At 42.4% G+C, this 22,518-nt stretch overlaps 1 protein-coding gene and 2 long non-coding RNA genes across 3 annotated transcripts; 2 read left to right on the forward strand and 1 right to left on the reverse strand.

Annotated features, from left to right (window-relative positions):
- Nucleotides 1-920: 920 nt before the first annotated feature.
- On the forward strand, nt 921-1,938 carry LOC107386316 (gamma-crystallin M2-like). The gene is made up of 3 exons (XM_015960616.3): nt 921-1,039; nt 1,303-1,545; nt 1,627-1,938. The coding sequence occupies exons 1-3, from the start codon at nt 1,007-1,009 to the stop codon at nt 1,903-1,905; spliced, it is 555 nt and encodes a 184-aa protein (XP_015816102.1). The 5' UTR covers nt 921-1,006; the 3' UTR covers nt 1,906-1,938.
- Nucleotides 1,939-10,200: 8,262 nt separating this feature from the next.
- Nucleotides 10,201-12,259, reverse strand: LOC139072180 (uncharacterized). The gene is made up of 2 exons (XR_011521777.1): nt 12,038-12,259; nt 10,201-10,920 (listed from the first exon to the last, which is right to left on the reverse strand). It is a non-coding gene; the product is annotated as an uncharacterized lncRNA (long non-coding RNA).
- A 46-nt stretch (nt 12,260-12,305) lies between these two features.
- On the forward strand, nt 12,306-21,629 carry LOC129152383 (uncharacterized). The gene is made up of 4 exons (XR_011521778.1): nt 12,306-18,011; nt 18,469-18,613; nt 19,564-19,747; nt 20,459-21,629. It is a non-coding gene; the product is annotated as an uncharacterized lncRNA (long non-coding RNA).
- The last annotated feature ends 889 nt before the right edge of the window (nt 21,630-22,518 follow it).

Raw genomic sequence — 22,518 nt, forward strand, 5'->3', positions numbered from 1 at the left:
CGTTAACATCCGGTCTACCCGGCCGACGGAGGACCCAGCCCACGCCAGCCGAGTAGGCTGGGTGCAGACCCTGAATTGAGACACAGCCACATGCTAATGACATTGTGACATCATATGGTACCAGCTAACCTTCTAGGGTACCTCTTAGCCAATAGCGATGGCAGATTTAAATTCAAATGCAGAGCAGAGTTTTTACCTGACAACGGCACAACACTGACAGTTTTAGGCAGAACATTAAATTTGAACTAAAATGCACCAAAGTGCAAAATTATTGACTACACGTGTCTGCAGCACGATTAGACACACATTTATACAGTTTATCAGGGAAATAAGGTTGATTTGGGGGTGACTTGCTCTTTAATCTCTGAGATAGAGTATTTGTATTTTTATAGACATATATATGGTCCTATATTTAGTTTAAAACTGTTTTTTAATTAAATTAATTAAACCTTCCCACTGACATCACTTGTTGAAACACTGCCAGTTAATTGTTCACTAAAAACCACCGTGCTCATGCACATCAAACTTTGTCTTTTTATGTAAACATCTGGGAAATGAATATTTTTTATTGTAATTTTCACCATGAGTATTTTTACTCTTTCACAAACTCATAACAGCTCCCTACATGCATCACATCCTGCTAGAGTGAGTGACTTCACAATCAGCAAATTATGTCACAAAAAACGAAGAATGTTGCTGACAAAACTGTGCGTATGGTACAGAAAAGACAAAGTGTGACCTCTGATTGTTAACCCTTTCATCCTCTCTCTGACCCCCGTGTTGTACGAGAAGCAGCCACTGAAAGCATTTCTGAGCTCACTGGCCAATGGAAAGGTTGACAATTCTTCTATATTCTGTGCTTTTCTATGACGTTGCTGACTCGGGGAGTTTGGACAAAGGGCCAGTCTGTGGGTTAGGTATAAAAGGAAAGGGTTAAACCAGGAAGAGTACAGTTTGGTGCAAGAGCAAGAACAGCAGCAGCAGCAGCAGCCTACTGACCATCAAAATGACCTCCAGTGGAATGAACACCATGAGCAGAGTAAGTTTTGTAATGTTTGGTGATCCTGGACTGGAAATGTCTGTCTTTAAATGTTTTGATAAATAGCTTCTCTAGTTTCATACATTTACTTCATAATGAGGAAAAAAGCTTCAAATCTGACCCCAGAAGACTGGAAATGAAAGTTAAAACTGGAAATAGTGTTCAGCAGCCAGGGGCCTACATCATTAATCTTTTATTTTTTAAATGAGGAGAAAACCAAAGATCAGCTCCAATAAATCAACCTTTTGTTGTTTTTTCTTCAGATCATCTTCTACGAGGACAGGAACTTCCAGGGACGTTCCTATGAGTGCATGAGTGACTGCCCAGACATGTCCTCCTACCTGAGCAGGTGCCACTCCTGCAGGGTGGAGAGAGGCTGCTTCATTGTCTACGACCGCACCAACTACATGGGCAACCAGTACTTCATGAGGAGGGGTGAATATGCTGACTACATGAGCATGATGGGCATGAGCGACTGCATCAGGTCCTGTCGTATGATCCCCATGGTAAGAAACCATCTAACACGTCTTTTTAAACATGGCGTCTGTTCTGTTCTGGGTTTAACCTGGTCACCACTGGCTCCACAGCACAGGGGATCCTACAGAATGAGGATCTACGAGAGGGAGAACTTCGGAGGTCAGATGTACGAGCTGATGGACGACTGTGACAGCATCATGGACCGTTACCGCATGTCCAACTGCATGTCCTGCAACGTGATGGACGGCCACTGGCTGATGTACGAGCAGCCCCATTACAGAGGCAGGATGATGTACATGAGGCCTGGCGAGTACAGGGACTTCATGAACATGGGCATGAGTGGCATGAGGTTCATGAGCATGAGGCGCATCACCGACTCCTGCTATTAAACTCCTGCACTAAATAAAACTGTCATCATCTAATCTGATGTTGTGTTTTAGTCATGATTCTCATTTAGTCCTGAGAGACGTGGATGTGAACAGGACTAGCTTTCTATTCTCTATTTCTAAACAACACGAAACCAAACGTTCGGTTTTAGCTAACGCTGCAGTTGAGCCTCTTCTTGCTCACAAACTCTTTAAGGTGCAAGTTCTAAACTTAAAAAGGTAGCTTTATTTCATACACAGAGATAATTAAACGTGTCTTTCAGGTGCAAGAAAAACAGTGAAAACATAAAACTGTACATTTTAAATAAACAAATAACAGATACAAATCAAAAGACAAAATCAAAGCCTGAGCAGTTGAAGAGCCAGAAGAAAATATTGGTTTTTACATAAACTGAGCTGTTTGCTAATGCTAATGTAGCAATAAAAATAATCAGTCTTGATTTTTATTTAATGAGCAAGTCCCCCCTACCAGAGTATTACTCCACTCCCACTTCCTGTTTGAAAAATGCAACAAATGCTGTTGCCTAGCAGACCAAGAGGGCGGAGCCGCTAGCAAATACACACACAAACACAGGCTCGCAACGACATTGTGACATCATATGGTACTAGCTAACATTCTAGGGTACCTCTTAGCCAATAGCAATGGCAGATTTAAATTCAACTGCAGTGCAGAGTTTTTACCTGACAACGGCACAACACAGACAGTTTTAGGAAGAAAATTAAAAATTTACTAAAAATTCACTAAAGTGCAAAACTATTGACTACACGTGTCTGCAGCACGATTAGACACGCATTTATATAGTTTATCAGGGGAAAAAAGCAGATTTGGGGGCGACTTGCTCTTTAATACGATTGTATTTATTTATTAGCTTTTTCTGATTTATTAGACCTACATGTGGGAAAATGTGTTCAAAAACAACATTCCCAAAACAAATAACTATAAATAAAACAAATATTTGGTGTATATGAATAACAAAATATATATCTAGAATAAAATATTAGTGTCATCTAATAATGTAAAATGGACCCTTGCCACCTGCAGACCTACCACTAGAGGGCAGTAGACATGGACATAATAATACAACGAACTTATACAGCACTTTTCAGGACACCCAAAGACGCTTTCACACACTCTCACATTCACACACAGCTAGTGATGGTAAGCTACTTGTAGCCACAGCCGCCCTGGGGAGGTCTGACAGAGGCGAGGCTGCCATTTGGCGCCGTCGGCCCCTCTGACCACCACTAACACAGGCAAGTTGGGTGAAGTGTCTTGCCCAAGGACACAACAGCAGGATACCCCTGGCGGGAGCTGGAATCGAACCCAAAACCTTCCAGTCATGGGGCAACCCGCTCTACCACCTGACCTACTGCTGCCCCATGCCCACATGGCAGGTTTCTGATGAAGGTACTAATCCTGTTACTACATCTGAAGTGTTTTATGAGAATTCATTAAAATAATCTACAAGAAATTAAAAAAGCAGAGTTTTGGAGATTTACGTAGAGTTGCTGCTTGGAGATAAGGCAACCTGATAGCAAAACTTCCATTCAGGTATAAAAAAACACTTTTCTCCAGCAGATCACATGTGAGACATGAAAATGGACCTGACAGGGAGAGAGAGAGAGAGATGGGTCTTTGGTTTGAAGATGCTAAGGTGTGGCCTGTTCTGACTCTTGGCCAGCAGGAGGCGACTCATCAGTTGGCGTTTTATAGAAAACTAGAAAATCATACTTTGTTTTACTTGGTTTCTGTAAATCTGTTTGCAGATATTAGACGTGTCTTACAACCTCTATTAAGCCTTCCTGCGTTTGCATTCAGGAGCCTCTTCAGAGCCTTTTTACAGGGAAGCCAAAGTTTCAGTTTATTTTGAAATAGGAAGGAAACGTGTCAGATGTGTTTATTCCATTCTGTAGCATTTTTACTAACTAACCCACCTGCTGTGTCATGGCTGCCGCCTTCCTGTGATGGGAAAACGGTGCTGGAGATGGTTTAGTCTGAATGTTTGTAGTGTTTCTCTGTAAACTTGGACTTTAGAGACTAAATAGTTAAACAGTTCAGATTCTGTGAATTACATCAACACCGTTCCCATTTGGCTGTTTTTAACTTTTAACTTTTCCAGTTATAGTTTCTTCCACACATTCTTGGTCTGAAATCAGTAAAAAGTCATTTTATAAGGTTACAACATTAAAACGGCTCAAAATCAACTCTCAGGTTTAGGATATTTGCAAAACTTTGAGTGCAGAAATCCCTAAAGGTCAAAGGTGACAGATCATCTGCTGCTGTGGCCCCCAGACTCTGGACCTCTCTCCCCCTGAGCCTGCGATCAGAGGACTCAGTGGTCTCCTTTAAAAAGCAGCTGAAGACTCACCTGTTCAGGCTTTGGTGTGATTTTCATCACCAACCTTTCCTTATTCTGCTCCATTTAGTCCTCCTTTCCTGATTTCCCTCTTTCTTATTCATCCCTCTCTCTCTTCCTTTCTTCACATTTTAATCCAATTTTTTATCATTTGTATGTTTTTGAATCTTTTTTTAAATCTTTGTATTTATTTATTTTTGTAATGTGCCTCTTGGTTTTGATCTTGAGAGGTGCTATATAAAAGATCGTTTGTTCTTCTTTTTCCTCTTCTTTTTCTTTTTCTCTTCTTCTTCTTCTTCTTCTTCTTCTTCTTCTTCTTCTTCCCACTGCAGTAGAAAAATAGCTTAAATGTATAATTTCACCTTCTCTTTCTTCTTCTTCCTCCTCCTCCTTTTCTTCTTTTTGTTCCTCTTCTTCTGCTTCTGCTTCTTCATCTTCCTCTTCCTCTTTTTCTTCTTCTTCTTCCCACTGAAGTAGAAAAACGAGCTCTAATGTTAAAGTTTTTGAGTACTTTAAGTGTATCAAGTATTTATACTAGTTGGTGAGTACACCTAATTCTGCGTACTGTGGAGGATATTCCAGAAGCGTTGAACTCAAGCCTCACAAAGCCATCAGAATTACTGACAAAGAACACGTTTTAAGGACATTTTAAATGGAAAATCCTGACAAAAGATAGAAGTATTAATTCCTGCATATCTCATATGTGTGGATGGTCTCCATGGCTCCAAGGCCCATCATTCTAACCTTCCTTCTCACTCTTTCTCTCTCGTCTTCCTCAGGAGAACAACCAATCCAGCGGGTGAGTGGGGAATCGATGCCCTGATATGAGATTCAGCCTAATGAGGATCAGAAACATCTTAATAAAGACCCATAATCCACCACTTAATCCCTCATTACAGAATCATCTGCATTCTCTGGTCCTGCTCTGTACCGCCGCAGTGACGGCACATCCAGGTCCATTGTTCTGCCTCTCCTCATCCTTTCACCCACGACTCCCCTCGGTGTCGGTTATATTTGATCTGCTCTCATTAGACTTTCAGACGAGACGAGCAGAAGGGCCTGAAAATGGTGCTTTTGTGTGTCCTTCTATACTATCTCTTGTCTGAAATGGAAAACAAGACATATGTTTAATGAGGAGGGGATGGACTGGGACCTGACGTCCGACAGATAGGGGGTGTGTTGTGACCGAGGCCATTAAAAGCGGCACACACTTCCCAGGAAGCGTCCAAGTTAGTAATTATGGCTTTTGGGGGGGGGGGGGAATGACTCTGAAGTGGGAAGGACGGATTAAAGCTGAGCTGCAGACTGGATGTTTAGTTTTCTGCAACTTAAAACCAAAAAGTCACCAAGATTTGACTCCAGTTTTGCACACGTTTGCTTTTTTAAAAAACTTTTCTAAATCTGTTTTGTTTGTAATTTTATGAAGACATTACCTTCTGAAGACCAAGTTCACAGAGAACAGTGTCTTCCTTGTTATTTTTGAACTATGACTGGTCACTCTGAGTTTACCCGCAGGCCAACAGTGACGGTAGTCCTCTAACCCTGGTTCCTGCGTTAGCTGCCGATAGAGAATAGACGAGAAAATGCTTGGATTAAAAAAACCATACATCACCAAGAACCAGCTGTCATGGACTCACCCATCTCGGCTGTTGTTGATTTGGCGTCACAGCAGGTCTTGCATAATAGAAGCTAACATTAGCATTAGCAACTCCACAACACAGCAGAACTCCTCAAGGCTTGTGATATTTGTGGAGATAGAACATCAGCGTTGCAGAGCAAACCGAGTCAGTGGTTGAGTCCTGTTGCTGTTAGCCAATCAGGGAATAGATGTCCTAATGTTTATGTTTATTTATTTAGCAGACGCTTTTATCCAAAGCAACTTACAGTTTATAACCTACAGGGCATGTTGCGATCTGTGGGGGAAACCGGAGTACCCGGAGGAAACCCACGCATGCATGGGGAGAACACGCAACTCCACGCAGAATGGCCGCAGCCGAGTTTCGAACCTGCAACCTTCGTGCTGCGAGGCAACAGTGCTAACCACTGCGCCACCGTGCAGGATGCGTGTCAGGAAATAAGACTCAAAATCCTTTCATCTGAAGCTTAACTCTGATCAGGCTCACTTCTAGTTCCTGAAACAGGCGCACCAGAGCTTTTATCCCCAGAGAACCACTTAAGGCATTAGTTCCTATTGAGACCACAACACTGACAGGGATGCAAAGCAAACAGAGTCAGTGATTGAGTTTCACCGCTTTTAGCAGGATGTTAAGATAGGCGAGACGTCTAAATATCAGGAAATAATTTCTGCTCCCTTCTCCTCTGGTTCTCGTTTCTGAAAGAGGAATTTGAGAGCCACAGAGATCGAGTCCCAAGGCATTATTTATTCTAGAGACCACTGCAGATGTGTTGAAAAGAATTGGTGAACTTTGTCTTTAAATGCAATTTCAGCTATTTTGAAGTTTGTTTCCTTGTAAAAATGGAAATGTACTATTTTACCTGTTCTACACAGAACAGCCTCTGTCCAGAGAAATGGTATTTACGCCCAACAGAACCGATTTGAAGGTTTTAGGAAAGTCCTACGTGCTTTGGTCCCTGGATGCTCTGTAAGTAATGTTTTGCTGCTGATGATGATGATGATGTTTGTGGCTGTAAACAACTATAATCTCCATTAAAATGACTTGTAAAAAGTTGGACATCTGTTTTAAGATGGCATTGGGGCGACGGAGGCACAGGAGTTTAGTGCTCACCCCCTAATCGAAAGGTTGCAGGTTCGAGCCCCGCTCAGTTTGTCACTGTCATTGTGTCCTTGGGCAAGACACTTAACCTCCCTTGCCTGCTGGTGGTGGTCAGAGGGACCGGTGGCGCCTGTGTACGGCAGACTCGCCTCTGTCAGTGTGCCCCAGGACAGCTGTGGCTTCATCACAGCTCATCCCCACCAGCATGTGAATGTGTGTGTGAATGAGTGAATGTGTTGTAAAGCACCTTGGGGGGTTCCAGGACTCGAAGGTGCTATATTAAATACAGGCCATTTACCAATACACATTTGGTGGTGGCTTTGCTCAACTAGCTGTTAGCTCATCAATCTTTAAGGATGTAAAAGCTCTTCACACTGATGTCATTCAGGGAATTTTCTACGGCAACTGTCGCTTCTAAAAGAAAAATAAGAATTCTTTAAATTAAGTCTGGTAAAGCAGCTTGCTAATTATAAAAAACATATTCAGACATACTGTAATTTAGTCAAAGTGGGTTAAAATAGAATTATAAGTCAAGAGAAAAGGAGAAATCTCTTTCCTTTAAGAGAAGCTGTGAGATGATCCAGAGGAGGTTTGGATAATTGGCCCAATGAAGGTATAAAGACAGCTGATTTTCATCGTGTTCCAGCCCTGCTTCATCATTACTCTGTGTAGGGTGAGTAGGAGGTAGAGGGGGATAAAACGAAACAAATAAAACTCATTAAAGGTGCTAGTGCGGCTACAAATCCCCCTCTCAAAGTGCTGAAGCACTACAGACATCATTAGCTGTGGTGAACGGAGCCATCGTTATTCTGGCTGGATATGAGCACAGATCAAAGCGCGCTACAGTTCGCTGTCTTTTTACCTGAGGCGGGATTCACTAAATCTGAGCTCCTTTTCTTTTCGGCAGGTTTCCATTTCTTGTCTGCCTGATTTGGCCTGTAGAATAAATAAATAAATAAATAAATAAATAACCATTTTCTTCAATAATGCACTCTGGTCATTTTCTCTCTTCTTATAAAGTGGAGTTTAATTCATTTTTCATGTAACAAAATAGACAAAAGATCTTCTGCAATTTTACTGAAGAAACTTTCTAAATCAAAAGCTAACAACTTTAGCACGACCACAACAAATACCCCCCCCCCCCCCACACACACACACACACGTTTATTTTTATATCCATATTAGGACTTTGTATTGACTTCCATTCATTTTAGTAACTGCATCAGCCCAAACCCTTGCCCTGACCCGAACCATCACCGGTGTATTTCTAACCCTAACTGTAACAAAAATAGACATGTTACTGTACTTCACACCTTACCTCTAAAGCCCACCCCTGGGGCGATGGTGGCACAGGAGTTAAGTGCTCGCCCTGTAATCGGAAGGTTGCAGGTTCGAGCCCCGCTCAGTCTGTTGCTGTCGTTGTGTCCTTGGGCAAGACACTTAACCCACGTTGCCTGCTGGTGGTGGTCGGAGGGACTGGTGGCGCCTGTGTTCGGCAGCCTCGCCTCTGTCAGTGCGCCCCAGGGCAGCTGTGGCTACATTGTAGCTCATCACCACCAGCGTGTGAATGTGTGTGTGAATGGGTGAATGACTGATTGTGTTGTAAAGCGCCTTGGGGGGTTCCAGGACTCTAGAAGGCGCTATATCAAATACAGGCCATTTTTTACCTCTAAAGCCCACCCCTAAGCCTTAAACAGGGGGTCCACCGCATCAGGACAGGGTTTTGGTCCTAATAAAACCTGTCGGTCTTCAGAAGATTAGTGAATATGCCAGTTTTGGTGCTAAGTAGGATACTTAAACAAGTCCACACACACACACACACACACACACACACACACACACACACACACACACACACACACACACACACACACACACAGAACATTGCTCTTCCCTGGGGCAGCCAGCAATTTTCTAGGGGTGGCCATCAGTGCTCCAGTCTCGTCCCCACTGACCTGATCTGTCGGATCCAGTTAGTGAAATGGTTTTGCTTAAGAATGATGGCCTGAGTGCCCTGACAACTTGATCTCTTTTGTGTAAATCAGTCCATCTATTCCTGCTCGAATGAGCTGTTTACACTGGAAACAGAGGCAGGTGCAGCGGTTTTTCTCCTCAGGGCAGCTCAGCGCGGTAGCTGCTATCAGACAAGGAGACTGAGAGCAAACATGTAGCAACAAACTCACTGTTAACTAAACGGTTAATATGTGATAGCATCTGCAGCTAACTCCAGACAGCAGACGCTCACAGGCCTCTGGGTTTGGTGTTGCAGATGGAAAGAGGGACGTAAAACAGTCACCCACAATGCTCCACGTCTTTAAAGGTGAAAGTGTTTTCTGTCTGTTCAGATCTTAACAGAAAGGCTGCTGTAATATTCTGCAGTTCATTACCAAATAACATTAATAGAATAGATAAATAATTTGTATGAACTTAAAGAGCAAGTCACCCCAAATCAACTTATTTTCCTGATAAATGATATAAATGTGTGTCGAATCGTGCTGCAGACACGTGTAGTCAATAGTTTAGCACTTTAGTGCATTTTTGTTCAAATTTAAACATTCTGCCTAAAACTGTCAGTGTTGTGCCGTTGTCAGGTAAAAACTCTGCACTGTGTTTGAATTTAAATGTTTATGTGCTTAGCAGACGCTTTTACCCAAAGCGACTTACAATTTTTTTATTTTTACCTATAGGGCATGTTGTGATCTGTGGGGGAAACCGGAGTACCCGGAGAAAACCCATGCATGCATGGGGAGAACACGCAACTCCACGCAGAAAGGCCGCAGCCGAGTTTCGAACCTGCGACCTTCGTGCTGCGAGGCAACAGTGCTAACCACTGCGCCACCATGCAGCCCATGGTGGCGCAGCCCATAAATCAGCCATCGCTACTGGCTAAGAGGTACCCTAGAATGTTAGCTGGTACCATATGATGTCACAATGTTGTTGTGAGCTTGTGTGTGTGTGTGTGTGTGTGTGTGTGTGTGTGTGTGTGTGTGTTAGCAGCTCCGCCCTCTCGGTCTGCTAGGCAACAGCATTTGTTGCATTTTTCAAACAGGAAGTGGGAGTGGAGTAATACTCTGGTAGGGGGTGACTTGCTCTTGTCAAATGTGGAGAACAAATTAGTTTAAACTTTATTTTTCATTCTTATTAACAACGTTCTAACATGGTATAGTGTGAGGGATCAAGCCAAATGAGTGGAGGAACACAGGCAATTTCCAAAAATAGACTCTTTAATTTCCTTTTTGTTTTAAAATGTCCTCACAAAAAAGCACAAGCTCATAAAAGAGGTCAAACAAACAAACTGAAACTCAGTAAACTTCTAACTTAACATACTGACTGACTGAAACCATAACCGACCTAACAAACAAAGACACACAAGGGTATATATACACACTGGCTGATCAGACCATATGAACAATAGGGATTACTAGACAAACATTTACTAACTAAAACTAAAACCACAAATCAGTACAGTCAGATTGTTAATAAATCTAAACATCCTAACCCATAAACCTAACCATTTCACTTCAAACTTAAATTAATTAACAAAAGACAAAATAATAAACTAAAGGAAGTTCTTCAGTCCCCTCTTCAGGGAGCTATTGGTTTGGCCCCATCAGCTCCTCCTGTATTTAGCTGACAGAACCCCTTCACCACTGTTTGCCTGTCCCATCTCAGGAAGCAGGAAGTGGAGAACCTCAGCACCGGTAAGAGAAAACAAATCATCTTAAATTGAACAAATGAAAGGCATAAAATACAGCAGTTAACTAAATGTGCGTGCTTACAATTAGAACTAATGCATTTAAGCCATCTAAACAATAAATCCAAAGAAATATAAACATACAAACTGCAATCATAAAAGTGCAAGAGTGTACTTAACGTTCACCGTTGTGTGGACATGGATGTGGCCATCACATATAGCTATGAATATACTGTGGAGACAAAAAAAGATGAAAAAAAGAATAAATAATAGAAGAGTTCACTCACATTTGTCTAAAAACCTCCACCATTAACACGTTTCAGACCAAAAGCAACTATAGGACCATCCGGTTGTTTTTGTTATTGAACTGCCGCAGTTCTGCTCTTCCTTGGGTCTTCCACTTATTACACACTCCTGTATTTAACAACAGAACACCACTGGTGTGAGAAGTTCTCAGCTTAATAATATCAGAGAAGGAGAAACAGTCGGCTGCTACCACAAACTACCAGAGTCTCAAAAACACCATTTGAAGTTATGGACAGCAAAAGTTGTTTAGACCAAGAAAACGGCGATTGGCTTTTAGCCCTATCTCGTTTCCTCCGGTAATGTGGGTTTCTGGTTCTGGTGGACACAGATCCAAGGACGATCCCCAATGGGAGGGGTCAATGTTCCGTGACGGTGTTTGCGTTCTAAAGCTGGTTTGCAGATTTGCTATAACATCTTTAATAGAGGAGGTAGAGGTTGTCCAACAATCGGAACGTTGCTAGGTCAATTCGGAGTTCTGCTGTTGTGTCATTGAGCAAGGCACTTCACTCCCCTTGCCTGCTGGTGGTGGTCGGAGGGACCGGTGGTGCCTGTGCTCGGTAGCCATGCCTCTGTCAGTGTGCCCCAGCGCGGCTGTGGCTACAGTGTAGCTCATCACCATCAGTGTGTGAACGTGTGTGTGAACGAATGAATGCTTCACTGTAGTATAAAGTGCTTTGGAGTCCTCTGACTCAGAAAGGTTCTGTAGTACATGTGCAGGTCCTTTATCATTTATCAGTGAAACACGTAGTGAACTAAGATCATTTTGGGTTTTTAAACGTATTTTTTTACATCTTAAACATTGAGTTGCACATAAGTTCATTATTTCATTTACCGGTAAGTGAAGCTGTGTTGCATCAGTGAAAACGTTTTTGACAGATTGTGAAAGTGGCTCATTTTAATATGTGAAGGAATCATGCAAAATACATTATTTTCTTTCCCCTAAGTGACAAACGGGAAAAAAGAGAACTACACTTTAACTTCTTTACTCTTCTAAATCAAATTTTATGAGTAAAAGTGCAAAAATTCCTGGTTTTGACCCCCACCTGACTTCAAATCGGTTTCCTGTGCCTCAGCTCCATCTCCTTCTTGATTTCCAGCTGTTTTATAAGGAATGTCAGCTCCGGCGCTGTGCATTTTCCCTCCTGGCCTCCTACATGTTGTTGCAGTTGGAAGCCCTGGAGAGAAACAATCACTGGAGCAACACCAAATGCCCAGGAAGTGGTGAATGGAGACTGGATGTGGCAGTAATGGGACAGAGCTGATACTGTTGTGTCCTATTGTGTGTACTACCCCCCCGTCCCTCCGGATTGTACACCGTGTACCTTACATGCAGCGGGGCTGTGTGAGGTCAGCAGGTGGACTTTGATCTGACTTTTTCGGGTCAACAAAAAGCATTTATTTAAATTAAAGTGTTAAAAATCAAGTTAACAGGTAAAACAATCTAGAACCTAGTTTAAAATGTTGTTAAACATAATCTCTTGATGTATAGATTTTTTTGCTTTGAAGATGAACAAAATGTAAAAGAAATGTTCTGCTTTTAAATTATTTTTCAGTCACATTCATTTTAGATTTCATTAGCATTTTTACTCCTTGTTTGACTCAGGATCTGGTCTGTTTGGACCACCTGCGTTGGGCTAGGCATTAAATTACCTGGAAATCCCCTTTTTTTACGGCTTCCCCTGTTTCTTATCTCTAACAGGAAACGCAAAAAGAGACAATATCCAATGAGAAAGCAGTATTTTGAAAATGGTGTTGGGTGTCTATTTCATCCTGGGCCTCCATATTCTCTTGGTTTTCCTCAAGCAAGAAGCTGAACGACTTCAGGGAATTCTTGATGACCCTGGGAGTCCGTTTCACTGGATTGACCTCTGACCTTTTCCGCATTAGCTGTTAAGCTTGTTGAGAAGGTAAACACTAAACGCCAACAGTTGGGTAAATGTGCTTTGAAGTTATTTTGTTTTTGAAGCAGAAATGGAACTTTTGTATTCTACGGCGTTAGAAGATTAAACTGAAAAGGGAAAGGGAGTTTGGTAGCTGGATGTTTCCTTTAAGAATTTAGAGAAACTTCAGCTTTTCCCTCTGAAAACTCAGCAGATCTTCAACTTTGTGGCGTTTGTTTATTCTCTCCGGGAAAACTTTCACCTTAACTTTTTTGAACGCCGTGGATTCAACCTCAGGCGTTTGGTACAAAGATATTAATGAGCCCCCGCTGACCCAAATGGACTCGTGACCCCTGCCCTGAGCCGGAGCAGAACCTTTATTATAACAAGCAGATCAGTTCCATGTGGCCATTTCAAGGGAAAGGACTTCTAAAGTGATTTAATTATAAGTTCATCTACACCTATGAGTTATAAAGTTCACTCAGGTCAGCTAACTAAGTTTGACTAGGTGTTGCCATACTGCCCTCCATAACTCCCATTAACATTACCAGTCTCTGAAGTGGGTCCTGTTGTTTACACAGCTGCAAACGTACCCAGGATGCACCTTGCTGCCGCCCTCAATAACCCAGCAGCTGGAGGGTGAGGCATCAATCTTTCTAACATCTAACTTCCTGTCAGGGATTTTCTAATTAAAACATTTTAGATAAAAAATAAAAGCTCCAGTTTTCAGCAGCAGGCTTAGGTTTAAACAGCTAATCTCCCATTTTTCTTAGATTTTATTATTTTTTTTTTTTACTTTTTGCTTTGCTCTATTACTGTAAGCAGGCTGTGGTTACTTTTCAGGTTTTAATTCAATGAAATAAGCTAAATAAAAAAGGTCTTACCTCTAAACTGTCTAAAATGCCTTAATTAAAGGCATTGGTATGGGTCAAACCACTGGTTCTCCATGTCTTGCGTTAGTCTAATGAATGAAATTTGTCTTTTGACCTAAATCACAGTTTTTAAAAGGTAAAATTATTAACAGGGCGATGAAATTTGAAGAATTACACGTTATTTTGTATTTTTCCTTTATGTCTTGCAAAATATGAACAATTGAAAATTTTCTGCAAAAGTACATTTCTAATGATGCAATGTGGCAGGGGTGAGTAATTGTGTCTACCACATGCCAAATGTTGATGGCATCAACACGGCTGACACATCTGCCCTTCAATACTTATCGTGACCAGAGGGGGGCAGTGGGGTCATTACTCACTGCTTCACACACAGTTCTTCTGTAAAGAAAAGTCTCCAAAATTCTCCCACAAAGCCAATCATCTGAAACAAACCCGGACAAGTCGGCCAAACCCCGTTCCTTTGTCGACGACAGATCTGAGGTGCTGGCAGGATCCGGCTCTTTGCTCTGGCGTCATTATTTAGGCGTCAGAGAGGCACTGCCCTCTAGGCACAAGCTTTTGTTTGGGCCTTCACCTTCTGCTCCAGCTTTGGCTCGGAGAGTCAGACTTGTGCGATTGTGCAGTGAGGGACAACGGTAGTGGCAGGGGCAGGAGTTCAGAGATCTGGAGATCAGCTGAGGGGATGGATGGAGCTAAGATGTGCAGATCAGAGGATGAGCATCCCTCTGTGTAACAGGTGTTACAGGAATTTCCCAAAGAGCCAACAGAGGAGACTTCTTCACGCTGCAGTTTCTACTTAATCCATCTGGAAAAATATGAGATTAGGCTCTTAATCTGCTCATCTTACAGCAGACATTTACAAAATCCTGAGGGCTGCATCCAGTTTGTGTCATTAAGCATGTGCAAAAGCAGAGGTTACACTAAATGGAATGCAGCCTATTAGCAGCATCAAGAGTTGCCTTACAACACCTGATGGTCCACCTCTCCTTATAATAATTTATTGCATCATATAATTTGGTATTGATTTTTGCACAACACGAGAGGACAGACAAGAAACAACTCTAAACATAAAAACACGGCAGTTCCTTAATTCAAGACCCCTAAACTTAAGTCTGTTTAAACCAGACTGGGTTTTGTTTGATCTAATCACAGTTTTCATCCAAAATCTAATAACATTTTCTTTTGAATGGCTTGATTATAAAAAAAACATTCTTTCTCATTAACTCGCTGGTTCTTCTCTGAAAACGATTACTGTGAATGTTTTGATGCATTTTGTTACTAAATAAACAACTAGCTTTATTTGTTTGTTTCTGAATGACTAATTAAGGTGGAGAAGTCTCCAGTATTATCTTACTGTTTTTGATAGTAAGTAAAAGTCTTAATTTTGATGCTAGAAGGACATCTCAGAGGATCTGACGTCACTTCCTGTTTGTTAATCCCGTTCTTCCCTAAACATCCAGGATGTCCTTGCTTAATTTGTTGTGCTTCCATCGCCTCCTGTTTAGGTTTCCTTTGTGTGTGTGTGTGTGTGTGTGTGTGTGTGTGTGTGTGTGTGCGTGTGTGTGTCTAATTCCCAGTAACAAGCTGACACAAAGCGAGCTTATCAGTCAGGGACTTTAAACGTGTTTATTTACAGATCATTAGAAGCCTGAGTGAAAGCCTCCCACCGGTGTTCAAACCCACATCGGGTCCCTCGGTGCAGCGCCGAGGCCTCGCTCCTGCTGCCATGTTTGATGGGTGTCGACAGCCACTTAACTAGACTTCAAAGAGAAACGTTACAGATGTGTGACTGCTCACAGGGTCCTAATCTGCTCAGAGGAGGGGGCATCCAGTACGGATCTGTTTCATCCAGCCGCGCAGAGGCAGGGCTTTTCCTGATAGTCCTGCTGTAATACAGTGCATTAGTGAGATAAAGGCCTCTCCTCACAGCTGGCTCCTGCTGACAGACTCTTGGAAAGTCTGATCCTCTTCCTCCTCACTGCTGTAACTCCTCTACAGGTCTCTGTCTTTGCAGCCTCACGCTTTCCTGAGCTTCTTCTCCTTTTTTTCATCCTCAAAACTCTTTAATCATTTGGTTCATAGCTCTGCTCACCTCAGCTGCAAAGCTTCGGCCACTTCTCCAGAGTTTCCCAGACAAAATAAAAGAATTATCATCGCAAGGGTTTGTTCTCTATTTGGCTGCTTGGACTCACATTCAGATTTCTTTTATTTGAGCTTTAAAACTACAAAATTGTCCTTGACATTTACACTTTATTCCTCCTATGCTAGATGATGTTTTTCTCTGTTTTTGTCTCCTTATTTCCAACATGCCCATCATTAGACAGCAAGCTGTAATTCTTACTCTCAGCCTGATGAATCGGCTGCTGATTTTCTTTTGTCGTGACACGAAGACTGCAGCTTTCCAAAAGCCTTGCTTCTCTCTAGAACATCCACCACATCTGGGAGCTCCATGAAAGAAGCAGCAGACACCTACTGAAAGTGTTGATGTCTTCTTTGGTGGGTTCTGCTGTCAGAGAGACGGATCCTCTTGTCCTGAAGAACGAGCTGCTGAGCTCACTGAAGCACCGAAGGTCTCGCGGATCCCTGACTGGTTAAACTTCTCACACCGTCTTCTGTTACAATGATTTCTGGCGTTTAGAAAATAAATGTATGACAGATTTGGTTTTGCACAACTCACTCACACTTGTGTTGTCATCTAATAAGGTTTTAACCAGAAACAGTCTTATTTAAAATCAATTAGCTACTATTTTCCACTATTGTTAGGCTGGAAGCACAATCAACAGGGTTAGAGATGCATCTGCAGCCACGTGTTTTCCTCCCAGCCATTAAAAAGTAGTTTTAAATGAATTTAGATCAGCTCTTGCTCCATCTGACAGCAGGCAGAGAGAACAGGCTGCAGATTAAATCCTGGAAACAGTAACCTCTCCTACTTTGCAGATCTGAAGGTTAGCAGGAGCAAAGCTCTGAAGCTCTAGCATACTTAAGTGTATAAGGACAAAAAGTATAGCCTCTATGTATGCATGCAGACAACAGAAGCTCTCAAATAATAAATCACATCCTTGCATTGATGAGTGAATTATAAAAACACTTATTTTTATACAATTATGCTTATTTGGCCTAAATATGATGTGTAACCTCAATGTTTTCTACGTTCTGTTTCCAGCCTGGCTGCCCTCTAAAATATCAAACTGATAAATGTCGTTCATGCTGCTCCAAAGGTTAAATGCTTTACATCATCAGTGTAATAATCAATACACATTATTGGTCATTGATCACCAAACGTCCAGCCAGAAGCCGCTCACGTGAGCTGTTAGGAACAACTCAGGGCTACATGAACCACGTCCCTCTGAGGCACCGTTAGCAACTCCCCCACAGAAAACCTCATCCAGGCTCATGTTGTTGGTGGAGATAAAACATCCAGAGTGCACGTCAGCGGTAGAGTCACGTTGTTATCCAATCCGAGGCAAGATGTCCAAATATCAGGAAAAAAGACTAAAACCCGCCGCCTGAACCTCAGCTGGTGTGGGTAACTGGTGGAAATGGTGCGCGGGTTTATTTACAAAGCATTCATTCCTACTAGAGACCACAGCAAATGTGTTGATTAAACAAGTGATCCACACCTTTAAATTGATCCTCAGACCTCATGTAGCTCGTCAAGACTTCATTACATGAACTGTGGGTCAAACTGAGCTAAAAATAAACTTCAGTCCATCAAAGCAGAGCAGTTACTCCTGGACAGTGTCATGGTCTGCATCCTACGTCTCCCTCATGTGCCTCCTTGTGTTCCTCATGTGTCTCCTTGTGTTCCTCATGTGTCTCCTTGTGTTCCTCATGTGTCTCCTTGTGTTCCTCATGTGTCTCCTTGTGTTCTCCATCCCTCTCTAGGTTTCCCTCATGTGTCTCCTTGTGTTCCTCATGTGTCTCCTTGTGTTCTCCATCCCTCTCTAGGTTTCCCTCGTGTGTCTCTTTGGGTGGGTCCGAATCCACAGGAAGGATGCTTATGAGCACGGGTCCTCGCCGGTCTAGCAAGGCCGGGTCCTTGAAGACCACTAAAACGGAACCCAGCGGCTCTGAATTCGGACAGTCTAGCCTTCACCTCTACGGTGGCCCGTAGGTCCCGTCACAGCCGTGGCGGCAGCTACACGCAAAGGAAAATGCTAAAGCTAGCGAAAATGGAGCAGGAATATTAAGGAGCTAGAGCAGCTTCACGTCCATCAGCAGCGTTTGTTCACAACCGTTTTCAGGTAAAGTAACTTTGTTTATTCTAGAAGCTTTCAGGACTTACATGCTAACTTCAGATGGTTTCATGTATGTTTTAAGCTACAGAATGAACTTGTTAAACGTACACAACACATTACTACTGAGTATTATCATGTAGGTAATTCATATAAACCAAATGCATTATAAATGTTGAATGCAGCAGGATGTTTTCTAATGTAAATTGGACCATAGAACTTATTTTGCATCAAATGAGGGTAAAACGTTTTAAAAAACAGGCTTTTTAATAAAATAGTATTGAAGTGTTTTCAGTGTGCATTTGTTTATTCAACTTAAGCCTAATAATGATTAGATCTGTCTTAAAAATGTAATTATCTGTAGTTTTCCCTGCTGCTTTTCTTTAAACTGAACAGAACCAGTGTACTGCAGGTTATAGGTTTGTTTTACATTTTTCAATAAAAAACCTTATTTAATCTATTACAGGTCAGCATGCACTGTGCTGCACATCTGCCTCTGTGCTGGTGAAGTTGTGGGTCTGCAGGATGAGCCTGAGGAAGATGTGTGTGGAGGAGGTCAGTGGTGCTCTGTCCTGCAGGAGGTACCAGCAGACCACCACTACTGTTAACAGGCAAGTCATCCACAGAGACGTAACAGCCGTCGTCTGAGCCTCCTCTGTTTATTGGTCTCACCTGTGCACAACTCCCTAATCATCCAGCCCTTGTGTGCATAACCCTGTCTGCGTCTCAATGTGGTTGTTGGTTCATTGATCGTGTCGGCTTTGTTTTACTCCCCCCCCCCCCCCCCCCCCCCCCCCGAGCTCTAGGTCTCCAGGTTTTTGGGCTCCGTGCCCCACTAAGTTTTCTGCCCTGCTGGGATTTTTTGGCTTTCGTGCCTCTCTGGGTTTTCTTTTGGACTCACCATCTTTATAAAGATGTTTTATTTTGCATCCGCTCCTGCCTCGTGTCATTCTGGGTATCTGCGCTTTGGGTCCTACTCCTCCAACCCTCAGCATGACAGGCAGTCATAATCAATGCCAGGGACTAGGGTTTTGGTTAAAAAGCCAGCCAGGACATGATGCAGCGACATCGAGACCAGGGAGGAAGGGAGGTGAGATGAAGGGAAGGAGGTTGGGCTCTAGACTTCACATCTGCCACCACTTCTCCCTAGAGGCCTGCGAAGCATGGGAACTGTTCTCATCCCCACCCCCAGTGCTGTGACAGGTCCCTCCTCAGGCCTGGGACCTTCTGCGTCTGGTCGAGACCTCACCATTCCTGTTTGTTTCCCTTACACACTTCTGTCTTTGCTTTTTATAGCCCAGCATGTGTCTCCCCCTCAGTCTCTTCAGATGTTTGGAAACTCACGGCTTCAGATTTGTTAAGTAACTTTTGGGACTCATTTGAACTAAAATATACAGACGGACTATAAAAAAACAGGTGATCAGTGACTGAAAACAAACTTTCGGTTCAGAACTCAGATTTTTAGTCTTGAAGAACAAATTCCCATGGATGTTTCCATCATTTCCGCTCCTCCCTCGGGCTTGGCTGTTCTTCCTTTAAATGGCCCTTCTGTGTGTCACAGGTCTTGCTGCCGTGTCATGGAAAACAAGAAGACAGCATGTCTCTTGGAAACACAGCTTTCAGAAAGCAGCAGCATTTGACACCCTGGGAATAAAACCAGCAGTTTATCCAGCTGATGGTAATCAGCAGCAAACGTCATCTTAGGGCTGAAATGTGAGACGACGTTTAAAACGATCTTATCGCAGGTAACGCAACTTTAAAATGAAAATAAATTATCAACGAACAAAAGTTCATCATAAAATCAACAACAGTTCTGTCATTTGCTCACATGACAGAAAAGTTTCATATTTGATGGCATTTTGGGGCAGCAGCAGCTCAACAGGTGGAGCGGGTTGTCCAGTTAACAGAAGGTTGCAGGTTCGATCCCGGCTCCAGACAGAGAATTCTGCTGTTGTGTCCTTGGGCAAGACACTTAACGCACCTTGCCTGCTGGTGGTGGTCAGAGGGACCGGTGGCGCCAGTGCTCGGCAGCCTCGCCTCTGTCAGTGCGCCCCAGGGCAGCTGTGGCTACATCGTAGCTCATCACCATCAGTGTGTGAATGTGTGTGTGAATGGATGAATGATACACTGTAGTGTAAAGCGCTTTGGAGTCCTGACTCTGAGAGGCGCTATACAAGTGCGGGTCATTTATCATTTAATTCACAGAAACATCAATTATTACTTTTGAGAAGGATTTCAGGGGATTGTTGGGGACAAATGTTGGAATAATTTCCTAAAATGAAAAATATGTACTTTACACAAATTTTTTATGTTTAATTAGAAAAAAATATATATTTGAAAAATAATTACTCAATACTGGCCTGCAGCAGTCACTGCGGGTTTGTGCTCGACATGCTGTTCAGTTTGACATCATGTTTAATCCTAAAAGAGTGTTATTGTGACTGCTCCAACTACAGAAGAGCAGAAGTGTTGATGCTAACCCCGACCCCGACCCGGACCCCGACCCGGACTGGTGGATAAGGTAAAATATCTCGGTCATATTCGGAGAAGTGATTTATCTGGTGATGAAGATATGAAGAGACAATGCAGTAAGTTATATATGCACGCAAATATTCTGACACGTAAAGTTAGTATGTGCTCTGACGATGTCAAAGTGGCCCTATTTCGGACCTACACACAGCTCTTCTGTGGTGTAGTCATGGCGAATCAGCCGTGAGGAAATTACAAGCAGCTTATCAGGACGCTTTTAGAGTCCCGAGATGGACTTCTGCCAGTCAGATGTTTGATAGAAGTAATGTTCCTACATTTTATGCTGTTTTGAGGAATTATGTATAAATGTGTGTCGTCTGAATACGTCTAGTAGCACCACAGTCTAACCCAACATATAAGATTTTCATCCTCTCTGTTTAAACATTGGTATACTTGTTTGTACGTAAAGGGATGTTTATGCTTTTCCTTCTCTTCTTCAGTAATGGACTCAATTGTTATCTATAAATAAAGTTGAACTAACTAACTAACTAACTAACTAACTAATAGTGTTTAAAAATTACCTTTAATTTTTAAATTTGCTAAATTTGAAATTAAAACCAATTCAAAATATATCAGGAAATCAACTTACATCAAATATTGGCCGACTTTCTTCCCTTAGAGGCATGACTATCGTGGAACATTTCACACACTGCTCCATTCATGTCTGCTATTAACACGTTCTCTCAGAGGGATTACACTGTTACGTATGATTTATACACATCTGCTGCAGACAAAACAGATGTTTGTGCCACTTTGTTTCATTGACTTCACAGTTTTGACCGCCAAGGTTACCACGCCACATTATCTCGTCTCCTTTAGCGTGCCTGGGGTAATACAGTCCTTAAATCCCTGCCAGCTGTTAACAATGGCACGCTGTGTGTAACGAACTCTATTAAAGCTGCGAGGGTGCACACATGCACACAGCTGTCGGCAGCTGCACCCAACGCCATCAGGAGCATGGCTACCTTCTCACACTTACAGCTAACAGCTTCACTTGTTTTTGTTGGAATAATTCAAACACAACACATCCAGATTACGCAGTTTTATTAGGAATATCTGTGAGGATAATAAAGTGCAGGATTATCTCACTCTCAGGAAGTTCGTCGTGGAAAAGCAGCGCTGGAGGAAGGCAGACGTATCGTCTGAGCAGACAGGGATGAGATGAAGCTGTTTCCACATCGATTGGGAAAATTCAGTTCAGTCGGTTTACATGTGTTGGTAAAAATGTGAAGGATGGGGGTAACATAAGAACTGGCGGTGTGACAACATAGCAGGAAATCAGGACAAGAGTCATCTTCACAAAATAAGACACAAAACCTGCATCTGTCTTCAACTCAAAGAATCATTCATACAGTAAATTAAGTTCATTTTGAGGGTTTTTGAGAAGCATTTGTTGACCTAATTCTGTGATTCCCTAAATGTTTTGCTTGTGACCCATCCAGACGTGCAACCCCAGAAATCTCTGATTTCACATTACAACATGCTTCTAAAACAAAATGATTCAGAACATAAAGAAAGCTGCTTATGTCCTCATATATCCATGTTAGACAGTTTAGTTTTTGTAAAAATTACACTAGAAACATTGCTTTAACACTTATTTTGTTATCTGGATTCCTTGTTCTGGGTGTCCCACAGGATCCAAACACCAACCCTTTATAGGGACATTGACCTAAATGACTGAAAGTTCACATGACATTATTTTGTTTTAATTTACTTCAGTTCAATTGAAACTTCGCTAATCCTGGAGGAAAATGATTTATAATTGCTGGCTTTGATGCTGCTTCTCCAACAAATGATATCAGATTAGATTGTCTTCTCCACAACGGAAGAATTTAACATCCTGCTGCCCAGTCTGCTGTCCAGGCGTTCGGTGACCAGACACCAACTGGCCAAATGTGGGACGGAGACTACTCAGAGTGGGACAACGTGAAGGTCCAATGAGAAAAAAAACAAACAAAACGTATATTCTGCTTTTTAGTCCTCACAT

This window comes from Nothobranchius furzeri, chromosome 10 (genome assembly GCF_043380555.1).
Source record: "Nothobranchius furzeri strain GRZ-AD chromosome 10, NfurGRZ-RIMD1, whole genome shotgun sequence".
NCBI lineage: Eukaryota > Metazoa > Chordata > Actinopteri > Cyprinodontiformes > Nothobranchiidae > Nothobranchius > Nothobranchius furzeri.

Coding starts and splice junctions, on each gene's coding strand:
- LOC107386316 (XM_015960616.3), top strand. CDS start 1,007: ATGACCTCCAGTGGAATGAACACCATGAGCAGA. Junction 1,040..1,302: donor GAATGAACACCATGAGCAGA/GTAAGTTTTGTA, acceptor TTTTTTCTTCAG/ATCATCTTCTACGAGGACAG. Junction 1,546..1,626: donor CCTGTCGTATGATCCCCATG/GTAAGAAACCAT, acceptor CTGGCTCCACAG/CACAGGGGATCCTACAGAAT.